At 37.4% G+C, this 19,736-nt stretch overlaps 1 protein-coding gene across 2 annotated transcripts in view; it reads right to left on the reverse strand.

The window, feature by feature from the left end:
- Window positions 1–12,455: 12,455 nt before the first annotated feature.
- ADAMTS17 (ADAM metallopeptidase with thrombospondin type 1 motif 17) overlaps window positions 12,456–19,736 on the reverse strand; it is a 511,869-nt gene continuing 504,588 nt past the window's right edge. For both annotated transcript variants that reach the window (XM_074234214.1, XM_074234213.1), the window contains 2 exons: window positions 18,169–18,346; window positions 12,456–16,193 (listed from right to left, as the gene is read on the reverse strand). In XM_074234214.1, coding sequence (XP_074090315.1) covers window positions 16,042–16,193; window positions 18,169–18,346 — 330 coding nt within the window. In that variant the 3' untranslated portion in view covers window positions 12,456–16,041. The remainder of the gene's footprint in view (window positions 16,194–18,168; window positions 18,347–19,736) is intronic.

Below are 19,736 nucleotides of genomic sequence, written 5' to 3' on the forward strand. Positions count from 1 at the left end.
TTGGTTCTTATCTTCTTTGAAAATTTTATTGGCTTACAGTCAATGCATTAAGATTTATTCCTTATTTATTTATATCTACTTTTTAAAAATTGTTTTTTTCAAATCAGTAAAAAAATTTTGCCTTCTTTCAATTGTGAAATTTTTAAAAATCCTGTTATAAATTTAGATAATAAAATTAAGAAATTCACCTCTCTACTGCCCCTCTCCTCCATGTCCCATTTTTTTGCAAGTGTCTGAAGTAGGATTTAAACTCAGGTCCTCCTGACTCCAAGGCCTAGCTCTATCCACTACACCACCTTGTTGACCCCTCCCCAAGTACCATTCTTCATTGTGAGTACTTTACAAGGAGGTGGATAGCATAATGCAGTCTTTTTTTGTTGTTGTTTTTGTTTTGTTTTTGTTTTTAGGTTTTTGCAAGGCAAATAGGGTTAAGTGGCTTGCCCAAGGCCACACAGCTAAGTAATTATTAAGTGTCTGAGACCAGATTTGAACCCAGGTACTCCTGACTCCAAGGCCTGTGCTTTATCCACTATGCCACCTAGCTGCCCCCATAATGCAGTCTTTTGAAATGATGATTGTTCATTATACTCATCAAAATCACTGTCTTTCAAAGTTGTCTTTTTAAAAAAATGTTTTTACTTATTTTGTTAAATATTTCCTAATTACATTAAAATTTCTTGACATTTGTTTTTAAAAAAATTGTTTTCTAAATTCTCTCCCTGTCTCCTCCCCCTCCTCTAGAACATGGCAAGCAATATGATATCTATTATATATAATGAAGTCATGTAAAACATATTTCCAAATTAGCCATGTTACAAAAGAAAACACACATACACACACACAACCTCCAAGAAAAATAAAGTGAATAAAGCATGCTTTAATTTGTACTTAGAATTCATCTATCTCTCTGAGGTGGATGGGTTCTTTGGAAAGGTCTTGGATTTTTGTCTTGATCAGAGTACCCAAGTCTCTCTTAGTTGATCATCATTGCAATATTTCTATTTTTGTATACAGTGGTTTCCTAGCTCTACTCACTTCACCTTCATTGGTTTCCAGAGGACTTTGCAAGTTTTTCTGAAACCATCCTGCTTATCATTTCTTTTAGCACAATATTTTTCTTGCCTAAGGGTTGTGTGTCTGTGTGTATGTGTGTGTGTGTATATGGGATATTCAAGGGGGACTGGTGTCTCTGGCATGAGGGTTTGTTGAGCACTTTTCTGTGCTACTCATTCACTTTTGGTTTTCATCTTCACCAAAATCTCACCTATGAGTTCAAGAAACTATAGATTGTGAAGTAGCCACATCCTGGTAAATCATTTCTGCAGATAGGCTAACCCAGGTTGAAGTAACTGATAGTCCTAAAACTTATTAGTGAGTTGGGGGATATCTACCCCCAGCTTGTGAAGAATTCTCCATGGATGAAGGCAGATGAAAGTCATTTTCTCCTATAGCCATCAAGGCAACTCAATCAAGTGCTATGACATGCTTAGAACTTGGTGAGGCAATGACGATGCCAACTTCATCCACTGCCTCCTGGGCTATCACCAGTCATTTTGACTTTTGTCCTGCCACTGAATTCCAATGACTCAGGAAGAGAGAGTGAGACTGATGACTGTATAACTCTGCCTCACTTAAATCCAATTCATGAACAAGTCAAGTCATACCCTTTATGATCATTTGAAAATAAAGAATGAACAACCATATTCTATTTCACCATAGTACCTTTTTATGGTTTTGCTGTTTATTCACTTTCCTAGTTTCTTTCTTGATTTTGAACTTTATGTTAACATTGGGTTCTGCTTTCGTGCTTTTTTTGCATTGTTAATTTCTTTTTTTGTGTGATTTTTTAAAATTTATTTTGTATTCTCATTTTGTACAAATTTTTTTACATTAATAAAATATTCATGTTTACAAGTAAACAAAATACCCCTCCCCCCATGAATATAGATAGACTTGCTTGGGCAAAAAAAGTAAAGGGGAGAGAAAAAAAATTAAAATAAAAAAATAATAGTAATAATTGTAGGTATGGCCAGGTGGTGCAATGGATGAAGCACCAGCCCTGGAGCCCCGAGCACCCGAGTCCATATCCAGCCTCATAAACCCAATAATCACCCAGCCATATGATATGCAAGCCACCCGATCCCCACTGCCCTGCAAAAACCAAAAAGAAGAAAAAAAAAGACCCTAAAATAAAATAAAATAGTAATAATAGTAGGGGTGGTTGGGTGGCAGACAGAGCATTGGCCCTTGAGCCAGGAGCACCTGGGTCCAAATCCGGCCCCAGACACCCAAAGATAACCCTGCTATGTGGCCCCAGGCAGGCCACCCAGCCCCACTTGCCCTGCACCCTCCCCCAAATAATAATAACAAAAAAATGTGCTTGAGTCTTTGTTCCAACACCAACAACTCTGTCATGGGTGGATCACATTCTTTATGATAAGTCCATCACAAAAGTTACTTCCATATTTTTCCACCATTGCCATTGCTGATCGCAACTTCCTCCTTTCTTATTTCTCCACTACCATGTACTATATTTTCTCTCTCCTTTCACTCTGACTCTGCTGTAGGGTCGCTGAGTGGCGCAGCAGACAGATCCCTGGTCCTGGGGCCAAGAAGCCCTGAGCCCCCATACCAACCCTTAGACCCAGAATCCACCTGGGCCTATGGTCCTGGGCAGGCCATCCAATCCCAGCCCCTTGCAAGAAGTAAAAAAGAAAATGTGTTATATCTGACCACTCTCCCACCATGGTCCATCCTCTCCTTTATTCACATCCCCACCCCTTCCCCCTGCTCCCCCCTCCTTCTTACTCCAGATGTCTATACCCCACTGAGTATATTTGCTGTTTCCTCTCCTAGCCATCTCTGATGAGAGCAAAGGTTCCCTCATTCCCCCTTGCCTCTCCCCTTCCATATCATTGCAATAGCTCATTGTAATAAAAAAAATCTTATTATGTGAAATATCTTGGACTATTCCCCCTCTCCTTTTTCTTTCTCCCATTCCATTTCCCTTTTTTTCCTATTGACTCCATTTTTACACCATATTTTATCTTCGAATTCAGCTTTCTCCTGTGCTTCAACTATAAAAGCTCCCTCTACCTGCTCTATTAACTGAGAAGGTTCATATGAATATTATCAGTATCATTTTTCTATACATGCAGTTCATCCTCATTAAGTCCCTCATATTTCCCCCCTCTCCTCCAATCTCCATGCTTCACCTGAGTCCTGTATCTGAAGATCAAACCTTCTGTTCAGCTCTGGCCATTCCAACAGGAACATTTGAAATTCCCCTGGTTCATTGAAAGTCCATCTTTTTCCCTGGAAGAGGACATTCAGCCTTGCTGGGTAGTTCATTCTTGGCTGCATTCTAAGCTCTTTTGCCTTCCGGTATATTGTATTCCAAGCCCTATGAGCTTCCAATGTAGTTGCTGCTAAGTCCTGTGAGATCCTGACTGCAGCTCCATGATATTTGAACTGTGTCCTTCTGGCTGCTTGTAATATTTTCTCTTTGACTTGGGAGTTCTGGACCTTGGCTATAATATTCCTGGGGGTTGGATTTTTGGGATCTCTTTCTTGGGGGGGATCGGTGGATTCTCTCCATTTCTATTTTGCCCTCTGCTTCTAGAATATCAGGGCAATTTTCCTGTAATAATTCTTTGAAAATGATGTCAAGGCTCTTTTCCTGATCATGACTTTCAGGTATTCCAATAATTTTTAAATTATCTTTCCTAAGTCTGTTTTCCATATCAGTTGTTTTTTCAATGAGATATTTCACATTTTCTTCTAATTTTTCATTTTTTTTGGTTTTGAAGTATTGATTCCTGATTTCTGGTAAATTCATCAATCTCCCTGAATTCTATTCTTTGTCTGAAGGATTTGTTCTCCTCAGAGAGTTTTCTTATCTCTTTTTCCATCTGGCCAATTTTGCTTTTTAAAGCATTCTTCTCCTCAATAACTTTTTGAACTCTTTTATCCATTTGACCTAAGCTGTTTTTTTAGCATGCTATTTTCTTCAGCATTTTTTTGGATTTCCTTGACTAAGCTGCTGACTTCATTTTCATATTTTTCCTGAATCTCTTTACTTTCTTTTCCCAGTTTTTCCTTCCAACTCCCTCATTTGATTTTCAAAGTCTTTTTTGAGCTCTATCATAGCCTGAGCCAAATTTCTGTTTTTCTTGGAGTCTTTAGATGCAGGAACTTGTGCTTCTTCATCTTCAGACTGAGTGTTTTGGTCCTTCTTGGACTCATTTGCAAAATATTTCTCAATGGTCTTCCTCTTGTTTCTTTGCTTGTTCATTTTCCCAGCCTAAGCCTGTTTTTTGGGGTGCTTCCTGAGCTTTTGGGACACTCCCACAAGGGTCTCAGTGTGTGAGGTTCTGTCCTCCCTCCTGGTCTGTGAATGACCATAAGCACCTCCCTCTGCCAAGGGGCTGATGTGGGGGGGGCCCTGTTGTTCTATGCGGGGGCCTAGACTGGGATCAGGATCTGAATGTGGTCAGAACCCCAGAGTCCTGTTCCAGAGGCAGAGGACAGAGCTCTGCAGTCTCTCTCTTCACTCCCCTCCCTCAGCTCAATGGGCTCATGCCCTGGGGGCTCCTGCTTACAGGCTCCGCCTGCTTCTGTTTCCTGGATCTGGGCTGGGGTGGCAGTGCTGCTCACTGTGTGCCCTGAGGGCTGGGCTCCATGTGCTCGCTCTGGCAGAGGTCCCCCGCTGTTCCCCCACTTTGTACTGGTGCTCCCTGGGGTGCAGCTCAGGAGACTCCCCCGCTGCTGTGAGCTGTGGCTCCCAGTGCACTGGGGCTGCTTCCGGGAGGCTGAAGTTCTTTAGCTCTGGCGGGCCACCCCTCTGACCCTGGGGAGCAGAGCCTTTCTGCTCTTTTCCAGGTTACCTTGAGTAGGAGAACTGCCTCACTGGGTCCCTTTGTGTGTTCTGTCTCTCAAAAGTTTAGTTAGAGTCCTTAGTTTATGAGTTTTTATCAGAGAGCGCCTAAGACTGGATCCCTTCATGTCACCATCTTGGCTCTGCCCCTCCCCTTGTGATCTGCATTGTTAATTTCAGAGCTAATTCTGGGATTTTGGGAGTTTTTAGTGCTTCTAAGGTGATGGGGGTGAAGTGTGTTTACTGCTCTCTTGATCTTTGCTCTGTTAAATGAGCAACTGCTGTTCTGATCTGTGCTCTGGTTTCTGCCCAGGAAAATCTCCTGAACCCTTGAATTGCATTCAATACTACTCCTCAGGGTCCCTGCTTCCTTGGAACCAGAAGTGATACTGTTCTCAGGGCTCTTGCTCACCCATGACTGAAATTTATTTTCTTTTTCTTTTTTAAAGATTTTATTTATTTTGAGTTTTACAATTTCACCCCCTAATCTTGCTTCTCCCCCCCCCCAACAGAAGGCAGTCTGTTAGTCTTTACATCGTGAAATTTCTTTTCTATACCTTTGAACAGTGATCATGTAATGAGTATTAGAAATGGAGTTGTCAAACAACACCCATTCCTGTGTCCAGTGCTAGCAGGAAGGTCCCTTGCAACGTTTTTCTGACAATTGCCAGGTCCCCTTATAATATCTGGTTTGAGAGGTCCTTAAGTTACTGCTACTTCACCACCTCATCCATATATCCATGTGGCCTCCAGGCCAGCCTCTCTGGTGACCCCCATACTCTTGTCATGGCATCACCTCACCTTCCTGATGTCATGGTCTTCTTTGAGAATGAAGGCCAAACTCTACCTCTTCACACAGATCTCTCTTTTCAACTTTCAAGTTGTCTTGGGTTGGAAATATGTCTCACTTTAATCTTTTGTCAGTTCTTCCACTCCAGAATTCAAACTGAGGTGTTATTTTAAGGTTGTGTGGGGAGGGGTGTATTAGGAGAACCCAGAACTCAGTTGAGTGTTTACACTACTCTGCCATTTTGGCTCAGCCCTTGGATGTCCTCCAAAGTTTTTTTTTTTTTTATCTTCACACTGTTGATGGTAATCAAATTATTCTCCTTTTTCTGCCTATTTCACTCCAAGTGGCAGCTAGGTTGTGTAGTGGATAGAGAACTAGTCCTGGAATCAGGAGGACCAGAGTTCAAATTTGGCCTTAGACACTAGACACTTAGCTCTATTACTTTGGGCAAGTCATTGAATCTCAATTGTCTCCCATTTAGGGCCATCTCCAGTCATCCTGATTCATATCTGGCCCCTGGACTAAGATGAGTCTAGAGGAGAAAATGAAGCTGGTGTCATGGTCTTTTTTGAGGACAAACAACAATAATTTCACTCTACATCAATTGATGTGTCTTTTTTCCAAGTTTCTCTGAAGCTATTCCATCTATCATTTCTTACAGCACAAGCTTTCCAATACATTTCTAGAGCATCACTTGTTTAGCTGTACTTCAGCTTCCCCCTTCTCCTAGTTTCCAATTCTCTGCTACTTCAAAAAGAATTATAAATATTTTTGTGTACCCTTAGGACAAATCCCTACCTTAATCTCTCTTCTCTCCTTTTCTCCTGTTTCCTTTTTCCCTACTTCTTCCCTCTTGAGTGAAATATATTTCTGTACTAAAGTGTCTTTATTACCTCCTTTAATCATTTCAGGTGGGAGTGTACTAAAGTATGCCTATATTATCTTTAATTATTTCAGGTGGGAGTGAGCTCAGGTGTCATCTGCTTCCTCTATACCTTCATCCTTATTTTGTTTAAACTTGCGTATGCCTCTTTCTGTCCTTTTCTTTTGCTCTTTTCATATCATGAAAATGTAACAATCACTTCCAGGTCTGTCTAATTACTCCAATTATGATAATAGTGTTCAGAGGATATATATGCATCATCTCTTCATGATAGAATATAAACTGTTTATCATTCTTTAGTCCCTTTTGATCATTCACAGTTCCCTTTTATTTTTCTCTGGACTCCTGTGTTTGCACCTCAGAGTTTCTATGCAGTGCTGTTTTTTTCCATCAGGAATATTTGAAAGTCCTTTGTTTTCCTGAAGGTTTATTTTTTTCCCCTGTAGGACTACAGTCAGTTTTGCTGGAGAAGTTTATTCTTTTTTTTTTTTTTTAGGTTTTTTCAAGGCAAATGGGGTTAAGTGGCTTGCCCAAGGCCACACAGCTAGGTAATTATTGCTGAGACCGGATTTTAACCCAGGTACTCCTGACTCCAAGGCCCGGTGCTTTATCCACTGTGCTACCTAGCTGCCCAGAAGTTTATTCTTGATTGTAAAACTATATCTCCTTTGACTTCTGGAGTAGCATATACTCTCTATTCTGTGATATGATTCTGAATTGTGACTCTTCAGGACTTGAATTTTTCCTTTCTAGTTCCATGCTTTTTTCCCGAATTTTGAGTGTAATGTTCCTGGGAGAGTTTGTTTTGAAATTTCTTTAGGAAGTGTCCAGTTCCACTTTACTTTTTTTTTTTAAGATTTCTTAAAATAGTATGTGCTCTTTTTCTTGGTTTTGGCATTCAGGCAGTCTAGTGATTCTTATTATTTTGCTCTTGTATCTCTTTTCCAGTTTTTCCCTTTTTGTTATGAGATTTCTTATATTTGATTCTATTTTTTCAATCTCTTGACTTTGTTTTTTAAATATTTACTTTTGCTCATTGACTTCTATTTGTCAATTCTAATTTTCAGGGAGTTTGTTATATTATATAATGTCACTGTTAATTCCCTTTCTATTTTTCTTCTATAACTCTCATTTCTTTTCTAATATTTTCCTCTAGCACTTTAATTTTGTATAAAAAAATAACTCTTCTAAAAAATTGTTTCATCTCTTACACTTAATTCTATATGAGTTTTGTTCCAACTCTGTTTTAATTTTAGACTTTGCTTATGGATCTTTTGAAATCATTTTCTTCTTCTGACTTTTGTTTTAAGCATCTATGTCACTGTAATAGTTTTTTTATTGTGGGGTTATTTATTTATTTAGATTACTCATTCTTCCAGCCTCCTTCCTGGAGCAGCCGGGTTCTGTGGCACTTCTGGAAAGAATGTCTTGGTTGATCTTGCTACTGTTTTGGATATTGAACATTGTATAATTATTCCACAATCTCTGGGACAATTTATTACTGGAACTTGAAAGATTTCAGTGCTCACAAAGTGATCTGATGAAGGGCTAAGTATGAATGTTTTCCCCTGACCTGAGCATTTCAAGTTCCTAAGCTATGTTTAGTTCTGAGCAATAAGTCTGTGAGTTTGCTCCATTTGGAGTTTCAGTAACTTGTTATTAGACTCACTAACTGCTAGCTAGCAATAAGTTTCTGTTGAATCACAATGAAAAATTAAATAGAGTTTCCTCTGGTCTGGGAATGAGACCTCATTCTGATCTCAGGATCTGAGTCACACAACTACTACTTGGGTCTGAATTTTTTTTAGTTGGTAATAGCCTAGTTTGTGCCTTCTCCTTACCTTGGACTGCCACTCCTAGATACATATCTGCCTCATTCTGCCTTGGATCTGTAGTCTGAAACTGGGGAGTGAGTAGCAGACGTGTTATCCCTACACCCTCTCTGGGAAAAGCTTAGTTCCCCCTGTTTATCTGGGACCTCCTCTTGCTCTGGTGTGCAGCCTTTTCCTGTGTTGGAGTATTTTGTGTGGGATCTGGCCAGATCCCAGTCCCATTGTCCGAAGACCTCGCTGTTTCCTTGAGCTAGAAAAAAATGATTCACTGTGGTATTTTTCTTGGATTTCCTAATTAGAATCTACATATATTTGGAGGATTTTTTTTAATAGGGGAGGGGAGTAAGGGAGGAACTCATTGTACTTTTTCCTGCAACTCTGCCAATCTTGGTTCTCCCTTAGATTATAAACTTTTGTGGGCAGGGACCATGTTTTATATTAGAGTTGGCACAGTGTATGGTGCTTGATAAATAACTTTTCACAAAAATCCTTCTCTGATGCTTATTTTGGTCAAATGAGATGATATTTGTAAAAGAACTTCTTTATCACAGTTTTGAACAATAAAATAAAATGCTTCTTCCTCTTCTTTCCCTTCCTTCTCTACTGTGCAGGGTTGAGGCTTGTGATGACTATGCAAACAGAATGAAAGCTCTCGAAGTTTCTATGATACTGGGAAGGCTTTAAGTATGAATATAGCAATGGATTATGGATTTTCTTCTGAGAACTTAGACTAAGAATGTAATTTGTTTTCTAGATGGTTTTTTCCTTGGTGTGTGCTTATGGCAACTTATAAGATGGATTAAAAATGCACCTCTGAGTCCTGCCTGGCCCTCTTTTACTTCCACATAATGATGACAGGTGTTTAAGAATCAAAGCTTTAAGTCCCACTAATACTGATTGAATTATTTGTATCCCTAATATATGAAAGATGTCTGACAATGCATTGACACATTAGTCATGGAAAAATCAATCTTCTTCATCAGAAGTTTAACCTAAGTAAGAGTCACAATAAGGGGGGGGGGGCTAAAAAGACAGCAAACAGCACTTAATTTCCTTGATCGGGGAGGGATCTAGTAGCTGAGTGTGACAAGAATTTAGAGTAAAAGCTCATTTACAAAACACTTTTTTTCTACTTTTTTTGTCAATTAGTCATTTATAACTCTTTGTGATCCCATTTAGAGTTTTCTTGACAAAAATAGTGGAGTGGTTTGCTGTTTTCTTCAGCTCACTTTACAGCTGAATAAACGGAGGCAAATGGGGTTAAATGATTTGCCCAGTGTCACATAGTGTCTGAGGCCAGAATTGGATACAGATCCTCTTGACTCCAGGGCCAGTACCTTATCCATTGTGCCTCAACAAAATACTATGGGGGATGAAAAAGCATTACAAACAAGATTGCAGCTATATAAACCAGCAAAAATATTTGAGGAATGAACTAAGGTAAAATACTATTATTATGGGAGCAACTAGGTGGCACAGTGAATATAGAGCACTGGCCTTGGAGTCAGGAGTACTTGGGTTCAGACACTTAATAATTACCTAGTCGTGTGGCCTTGGCCAAACCACTTAACCTCATTGCCTTGAAAAATCTAAAAAAAATATAATAAAAAATACTATTATTATGAAACATAGCTCAGCTTTTGTTTTGAAATGATGTTTTTATTGGTAGCAAGTATAGAACTATCATATTTGAAGCTTATTACTCATCACATGTCAAGAAATAGCATTTAAGATGATGAAGTTAGAAAGAACAAGAATTGATAGAAGAAAATTAATTTTTAGCTAAGATAAGAGGTACTTTTGGGGTAGGGTATACTAGCTGTCTTTAAGTATTTATCATATAGAAGAGAGATTAGATTTGGAAATCAAGGGAAAGATGATTAATGAGTAGAAATTGAAGAGAGGGAGATTTAGGTATAGAGCAAAGAAAAAAATTGGAGTTGTACAAAAATGGAATTGATTGCTTAGCAGGTATAATATGTAAGAGCTAGAATTCAAAGCCAGATAGTTGATTTGACAAGTAAAGTGTGCTTCCTACCCAAAAAGATATCTTTAAACACAGGGCTGTTTTCTCATTTCTCTCTATTTTCTTTTGCCATTGCCAATGCATCCATAGAAGAATGGGAGTTTGACTTAGGAACATTAAGAAAGAATCACACAGGGATTACTTTATCCTCAGGGATACCTTCAGAAAACACAGAAGGGGTAATGCATCTAGGTTTGCTTGTCAGAATGAATGGGGTTACTTGTGTGGTAATATCCAGAGTAAACATTAAGCCCTTCATATTTGTGGAGTCTTACTACAGAGATTTTCCTCCCACATTTTCATTTTTGGATTCCCTAGTTTCAGGATCTAATAGAGAGAAAGTGATTCTCTCTTTGTCTCTCTCTCTCTCTCTCTCTCTCTCTCTCTCTCTCTCTGTCTCTCTCTCTGCCCCCCCCCCTCTCTCTCTCTCCCCCCCCCCCCCGTTCCTGGGAAGATATTTTCTTTTAGTATGTTTCCTTATACATCAAAACAGTTTCCTTAAGACAATTTTTGCAAAGTTGAATGCTTAGTACGAAAATCTGCTGCATTTCCAAATTCATTGTCAGTATTTATAGTCGTCCTGAAATTTTAGTGCCTATTGGAGTACCATCTATATTTCCTAGATTGTAAATGTATTTGGATGGGAAGTCCCTAAAATAGTTCATCAATGTATGTATATTTGATAAGCACTGCAGATGGCTAAAGAGTTATGCCCAGAATATTGTATGAAGAGGTGGTTAGGCTGAGTCGTATTTGGGAAACTGAATAGTTCTTTTAATGATCCCAGTCTTGAAATTTAAAAAGTCCAATTTCTAATACCAACATTTTCTTAGTTGATCTGTCAGTGCATACTAAAATCTCAGAAGAATAAAAATTATGACTGATAACATTTGGGCAATTAAAAGATGAATGATGAATGTAATCAGATTGCAGCATACAACCAATGATGATTTAACTGCAAATAAGTATATAAAAGGTATTATTGGTGACACAGACACTTAGAAAATAAGTAAACTGGTCCTATGGTAATAGTGAGAGAGAGCACTTGTTTATTTTATTGGTAGTCCTGAGATACTAACAGAACAAGAAGATGGACCCATCTTTTAAGGATTTTTGGGAAAACATGGACAAGGGCTACCATTTATATCAATGGAGGCAGTACTCACACCATTGAAACGACAATTCTTTGAAAATGGCTAAGTTCCATCAAAAACCAGTCACAGTGGTGCATTCAGTATTGAGATAACTGGGATAAAACAAATATGCCTTTATTGTGGGTTTTATTCTGCAATATTTCCAGGCAGATTACTACCTTCAAGACTACATTTAAAAGAATCTTAAAACACTGGAGGGTTCTTTGAGCTCAGTATTCACTGGTACCTCATATAATTACTCGTCTGCCAGACTAATGTCAGATCAAGGTTATATGGTCTGAAGTGGAAATGCTACAACAACAACAACAACAGTATATCTTCTGAGTTACCTCTGACTCTCTCCTTCCGTGAATAGGGGTCATTGGGGAAGGAAACTGTTTTGGCTGCTGTTGGTTGGAAGGAGCCCAGGATATGAATGCTATATGAAATGACTGCTCTGACATGGGACTATCTAATTCTGATAGTATACAAGACACTGCTGATAACATCACTTTATTTTGAGGAGGACTTTCTTGGGAATGGTCTGTGCTCTCCAACTTTTCCAAGGATGGTTTCATCAGCTTGATTTCTACTGTTGTGTGTCAGAAACACAGAACCTCACTTGGCAGCTGTCAGATATTAACATTCCCTGTACTATTTTGCAACCACATAGGGATGAGACCCAGGATTTAATGATTTGTTAGCACTTGGGGAACTATAGCCTGCCAGAATTTCATTTACCAATGACCTTTTACACCTACCACAGCTGTCATCAACAAGCTGTGGACTTATTTCAGGCCAAGTCCAAGTCAAGTATCAAACCAAGGGAGAATGGATTATAGCCTTCTTATGCCTTTTCATAGAGAGTTTGTTGGAATTTTTTTTTTTGGCTTTCAACATCACAAACCTTATTAAAATTGTTATGGAAAAAACATTTTATTGAACATTCAGTCTGCTTCAACATGGAAGGATTTTTTCATTTACAACTGTTTTCAATCCGTTTGACTTCTGTGTTTTCAAAACCAGCACCAAAAAAGCAAAATAAAAATACCACGGATACAGTACATAATGTAAGTTAACTAATGAAAAAAATATACATTTGACTCTGTAATGAAAAATTAAATGATATTGTTGCCATTGAGGATATATCCCTGTATTATAATAAAATATCAAGCAATAACCAACTGCTAGGATTTCTTTTTCACCAATAAAAATAGCACCATATGTAAGATAGTGAGACTCTATACTCAGTACACATCTGTGCAACTAAAAATGTACAGTACTTTAGTAACAGTACGGAGCATTGTTTACAATATGGAAAAGCATTGTTGTAATCACAAAACATCAGTTTCTAAGAAGAAAGCAAAACCTCAAAGTATCAGAATAGCTACATTGAAATTATCTCTTCTGAATTTCTATGAAATAAGATGAAGAAGCAGCAAATTGGGAAAATTCATGATGACATTTTTGATTTAATTAAAACTCCTTGAAAATAATAAGGCAAAAGTAGTGGAGAATTTAATAAAAGTAGACATTTGCATTCATAGTTTGTTAGTCTTTTGTAGAGTGGTATGGTGTTGACATTGGCAGGACAGCTATGAAAAAAATTTAGAAGCAAATTTTCAGAGTGTTGCTTAAGTGGTTTTCCTTCTTTTCTACATGGGCACATCAATGGCACTGCCTTGCTTTTATTGGCCAAAGTTGAATGTGTAGATCAAGCAGAAATACTTCTGGGTTCAGCTTTTAGTAAGTTTCTTTGAAAACTTGACTTCTTACATTAAGATTTCTACCCCTGACCTTCAGGTAGTTAGTTTAGTATTATTGCTTGTTGTGAAATAAAACAAAGCCTGTATATTTATTTTTATGTGAACAAGTGAACAAGATCAATAAAGAACATGGGATAAAAATCAAAATCCAACCTTTTCTAGAATTTATTTGGATATTTTGCGGAAGCAAGGGATTGGAAGTAGGGATGGGGAAAGGCAATAAAAATATTATAGCCTTACCCTGAGCAATGAAGGAACAAAATATTTTCAAAGAGTTGTCAAGGCAAATGTTGGTATTGTATACCAAAGATTACACTACATCATGTCCTAACATTCCCTAATTTATTTTTTCCACAGAGCACCTATAGTGGATGCAAAACATCTTGTTTATACAAGTGTAAATGAACTCATTCTCAGACTTCTTTTGTACTTTTCCATAACTGTGGTACTTAAAAACCACCCAATCCTTGGAAAAAAACAAAAATCAACACACTCATTCACACACAACAAAAATACCCACAAGACGTGGGAGAAGGTAGACAGGTTTTCCCTTTCCTTTCTGATGTACAATAGCACATTTAAAAAATTTGAAGTTGTTACATCAGAAAGGGAAAAAATAAATGGAGCACCATTAAATCAGTATTAATTCATACGGTAGAATCACTGTAATGATTACTTAGTAATTAGACCCAAGTGAGATCATCTGTCTGAAATACAATAGGAGAAGGTTGCCTTCTCATGGTAACATTTTCAAATATAAGCACCAATGAAATGCGCACAGCATCTGTGAGCAAAATATGTTTTGTTCGTAGGACAGCTACTGATATGAAGGACCACCTGTATTATACCCAGTAACTGGCATTACCTTACTGAGAAAGGCTTGGAAAATGGTTTCCCGTTGGTATACACAGGTTGGTTTCACAGGTGCCCTTAAAACAAGTGTTAACTAGTCATTTCCCTGTGCTTTTTGGATATTGGTAGGCTCTAACTCAGGAAGGAAAAAAAAGTCTTAGTTTTTTTTTTCAATTAAGAGCCTCTCACCAATGTCACATATAAATAGCACCAAAAAAAAAAAAAGCTAATAACATAAGGCCCACACCAGAGTTAGAGTGAATGTCTGAAATCCACTTTAAAAGCTTTGATATGTATCATAAATGACTTAACTATATTTATTTCTTTGTGTATTGTAGTCCATTTGCAAAGGGGATTAGCAAAATTCATAGTGGAAAGGGCCAGAATTACGAATCTGGTCTTATATTGCAAGTCTTAAAGATTGAATTTAAGTTTCTATTTTCAGAGATACCAAGGTAAAACATGGTTTAAAAAGCAATGGGGGGGGCATGACTAGGTGGTGCAGTGGATAGAGCACTGGCTCTGGAGTCAGGAATACCTGTGTGGCCTTGGGCAAGCCACTTAACCCCATTGCCTTGCAAAAACCTAAAAAAAAAAAAGCACAATGGTGGGGCCCTGGAATCAGGAGGACCTGAGTTCAAATCTGAACTTAGACACTTAATAATTGCCTAGTTGTGTGACTTTGGGCAAGTCACTTAACCCCATTGCCTTTGCAAAAAACAAAAAACAAAAAAACAAAAAACAAAAAACCGAACCAAAACCAAAAAAAAAGAGCAATGGTGGCTCTGAAAATAATTGTGTTCTGTCACTACTGAGTAATATGAACTATTCATAGTCTAAGAGGGATGTGAAGTATTTGCATTGGAAAAAAAATTAGGAAGAATAGATTTACAGAAATTAGAGAAGGAAAAGATCTGATGGGGCAACAATTCACCTTTGTACCTCTGCCAAAATAGTTTTGAGCCTTTGAATGATATGTACCGATTACATTAATTTCACAGTACCCTGAAAAAATATTGTTCTGTTTTTGCTATAGTTTTTTTTTTTTTCTCTTAAGAGGTGGCAGATTATATATAAGATGCCTTAGAACCCATCGCCTCCCAGGGCAATCTTTCTCAAAGAAAATGATTTTACTGAATGAATATCTTATGTTAAATGAATTTAAACTCTTGCAGAAGTATGACAGCAAAGATAGAATCAAAATTTTAAAAAGAGATTATGTTTTTAGATGTGGGTAGAATAACAAAATTCTGAATTTTCTGTTTTTAAGAATTTAAATTAAAAGGAAAGTTAAAATTCTGTTGCACTTTCTCACTCACATATCCTCTGCCATCAATTTTCACAGGTTTTTTTTATAGTAGCACTCCTTTTTAAATTAAGCATTTCATTTACATGATTCCATCTTCCTCCACCCCCTCCCTTGGTATTTTAACAACTGGGAATTCAAAATGCCAGAGGACAGCCAAGACTCAAGTGCTAAATAATGTCTCTACCTTATAAAGTTGTTGGCCAAGGGTTTCCCCTTAGAGGTACATAAAATCTAGAGACTATAATTATTTTGTGACTTTGTCCTTTTCTCCCTACCCTAGAAAGCCATCCAGTGGCTATCAATAATATATTAAGTAAAAAAAAGCATTAATGACAAATGTGATGATGCCAAATCCACAATTACATTTTGTTTGATAATTCTTGAGATGACTATGTCATGTGTGAGGATGGGTAGCTTTGGTACATCCAATCTATGGAATTACTTTCAACTTAATTGTATATGTTTTGGAATCCACCCTTTCCTCTGTCTTATTAAGTTCCAGTACTCAGACCAACAAGTTCTTGAATTCCATATTTGGGTGACAATGTTCAGTCTAGGCAGGAAAGAAGTGTCATTAACTCTTCTGCTGCATCTTGTTGGCATAGAAGTCTCTGCATGTTTGGCAGCAGCGCTGGTACCACCTCATATCCTGGCATAGGTTTTTCTCTCGGATCACCCTGCAGTACACTGTCCATTGATCCCCTGCACACTTGTAGGTCAGAGCAGCTTTGGATAAGAACGGAGAGAAAGTCAAGATATTTAGAAAGGCATGGCAAGAAAGGAAATGTGCAATGTTTGTGTTGAACTAAAGTATTCTAGCAATGGTCTTGGAGATCATCCCTTCCCCATCCCTCTCCACTTTGTTTGGAAGTTTAATCATCTTCATTCCATTGGTTTTGGGTTTATCTCTCATCAGGGCAGACAAATAAGCCCTATTCATTATATATTTGGAGACTCTTCAAAACTTTTAGGGGACAGTTGGGGAATCTGTCTCATTTTATTGGTAGCTGAATTCAAGCATAACGTGAAGCCCCAAGAAAACTTCAGTTCATCAGCATCATTATTCCATGTATTTAGCATCACAGGATTTAAAGCTTAGTAAAATCTTAGTAATTATCTGGTTGAATCTCTGATATTGAGAGATAAGGAAACCGAGACCCAAATAGATGACTCACCTAAGTTCAAATAAGTAATAAGAATCAAAGCAGAGATTTGGACCTAAATCTTCAGCCTTTAAAGTCACTTTTCTTGGCCCTACACCAAACTACCTTCTTTTCTAAGCCCCTTTAGATTAACTGGCACTTGCTATAATTTTATGCCCAATAACATTACTACCATAATTATTAGAATTTATTAAATTTATTTTATGTTATTTTATGTAGAATCTTTGGGGAAAAACATCTGAACTTTAAGAGATTCTGAAAATTCCTGATTCAAGTCACTTCTGTATGGAAGAAAGGAGATATATGATCAATCATAATGAACTAAGCAAATCAGACCATATCTAGTTCTGGCTTAAGTTCTGAATATAAAATTTTATGATGGGAATTGAAAAGTTAGAGAGTATCTTATCTTATGTTGAAGAGAGTCAATTGGAACCATGTGGTTCCAAAAAACAGAACAAGGGAGAAGTAACTAGGAGGTGGATTTTGTCTCAATATATAAGGACGAACTTCAAAGAAAGATGTTTGAAATGGAATGGTTGGCTTCATGAGGTAGAATGTCCTTTCCTCACTTGAAATGTTCTGTCAGAAGCTGGAAAATCATTTGATTATGTATATGTGTGTGTGTGTGTGTGTGTGTGTGTGTGTGTGTGTGTGTTGTTGAGGGGACACATGTTTCAGGTGAGGATTGGATCAGATGACCTTTGAGTCCTTTTCAGCTCTAGGATCTTGGGATTGTTTGGAAGCTCTGATTGAGATATAAAATTTACTAGTAGCTAAATGTTTTTGTGACTTAGGTTTAAAAACCAATTGGAGTTTTAATGGAAAGGGACTTTGGTCAGAAAAGTCTTTCTGAAGGCTGTTACATTGGAAAGTAGAAACTTTTAAAAAGAGCAATGATAAGATGAGTTCAACTTCAATCCTGCTCTTCCCTCACATATGGGACTATGATTACTTCACAATAACCATCTTGCTAGCATAAATGGTAAAGGGGATAGGTTTAAAACACAATCGAATTACTTGCAGAAAAAACTCCCTGATGAATTTAAATGTTCCATTCGACTAAACATTTCTTACCATTTTATTCTAGAACATTATCCTGAAATGAATTTCATACAAATTTTAATAGTTTCATGAATGATGTCCAAAAAACTTATTCTTCAAATGAAGCATTTCCCATCTCTCCCTTCCCCACTTAGATGCATACTAATAGAAATACTAATAGAAATATTTTCATATGTTCTTCATTTGTTAACAAAGAAGTCTGTTAGGATGCAGATGCTGAAGGTATTTTGTCTGCAGTTATTAAATCTTTTTTTTCAGAATGTGGGAATGAGAACCTCAGCTTTTAAACTAATATTCAGTTATTTATAGATCTCTAGAGATGGATAAGATAAGCTGAGGTGGAACCTCTCAAGTATGGCATAATCAGTAGTTTTCAGACCCTTAAAATTTGTTCCCAATGACCAAATACTAATGATAGTACAAAATGACTTTTACTCTGCTCCATAACCCTAACACCCATTAGGTCTACTCACCAAGTCGTGGGGATGTGATAGTGTTGACATTGATCTTCTCATTACAGACCTCCTGGTGGCACTGGCGATAGGCTGCTGGCTTGGAGAGGATGGGGCACTCATTGCCATGGCGCCCAGTAACTTTGTGCATGCATTGCACTACCCGAGACTGTAGACCCTTTCCACATGTGGAAGAACACTGCAAAAGATAGGGACAACCTGATGAGATTTAACATTATATAGATAGATCTAAGAGCTAACAATAGCAATACCCACAAAGTTTTTCTACTATAATCCATATCAAGGTGAATGAAATAACTGAAGAGTAAGGATGAATAGTTAGTTTCCTAGTGTATTTGCATTACATTTGCAAGGGGTAACAAGAATGGGGTCAATTCTTAGGCAGATTTTCTTTAATATTGATTTTTTTCTTAAGAAAATAACATTATATTGCTTCTTATTCTTTATTCAGTATTAAAGTAGTGGAGACTGCCTATAATAACATATATAACATTCTGTCCTTGTGATCCTCTACTTCTATGGTGTGAGGGAGGAGGTATGTTTAATCATCATTTCTCTGACAGCTCCAGAGTTATTCTGTTAGTTATTCTCAGTTATTCAGTTAGATTTTCTTTCAGTCATCTTTACCTTTATATTGCTGGAATCATTTTTAAATTGTTCTCTTGGTTCTCTTCTATCTCTTGACATCAATTTTCTCACACTTCTTTGATGTACTTCACTATTTCTTACAGAACAATAAATTTGCCCTACTCATAGATCATGGAATCATAGATTGAAGGCATCCTCAGATACCATCCAATCCATTCTCTTCATTTTACAGATAAAATAACTGAAACCCAGACAGATGAGGTGACTAGCTCAAGGCTAGTCAAGGCACAGAGAGTGTCAGAGTGAGGGTTTGAACCCAGATTCTTTGATGCCATTTCAATATTATTTCCACTGGAGCTTTTTTTTGTAAGATACAGGGCCTGAAGTCAGGAAGATTCACCTTCTTGAGTTCAAATCTGGTCTCAGACATTTACTAGCTCTCTGACCCTGGACAAGTCATTTCACTATGTTTGCTTCAGTTCCCTCATCTGTAAAATGAGCTGGAGAATGAAATGGCAAACCAATTTAGCATCTTTGTCAAGAAAATTCCAAATGGGGTCAGCAGTAGTCAGACCCAAATGAAATGAGAGATCAAACTTTTTTCAGCTGGGCTTTGTCAGATGCTCATATTGGAGTTTTAACTATCACAAAAAGTCCTGCCCTGAATGTTTTAGTATTCATTGGAAATTTTTCTTTTGTCTTTTATTTTCTTTGTTTATATACCTAGCAGTGGTATTACTAGGTCTAAGATAATGGAAATTTTAATTATTTGTTTAATTCAAATTTTAAATATAGAATTATTGGACCACCTCATAGTCTCACTGATGGTACATTAGTGTCCCTGTCTTTTCAGAGCCCTTCCAACATTGATGATTCCCATATTTTGTCATCTTTGCCAATTGAATGATGTGGAAAAAAAACTTGGACTTGTTTTAATTTGCATTTCTTTTATAATGAGAAGCATGTATTAATTTGCCAAG

Source organism: Macrotis lagotis, chromosome 4, assembly GCF_037893015.1.
Source record: "Macrotis lagotis isolate mMagLag1 chromosome 4, bilby.v1.9.chrom.fasta, whole genome shotgun sequence".
Taxonomy (NCBI): domain Eukaryota; kingdom Metazoa; phylum Chordata; class Mammalia; order Peramelemorphia; family Peramelidae; genus Macrotis; species Macrotis lagotis.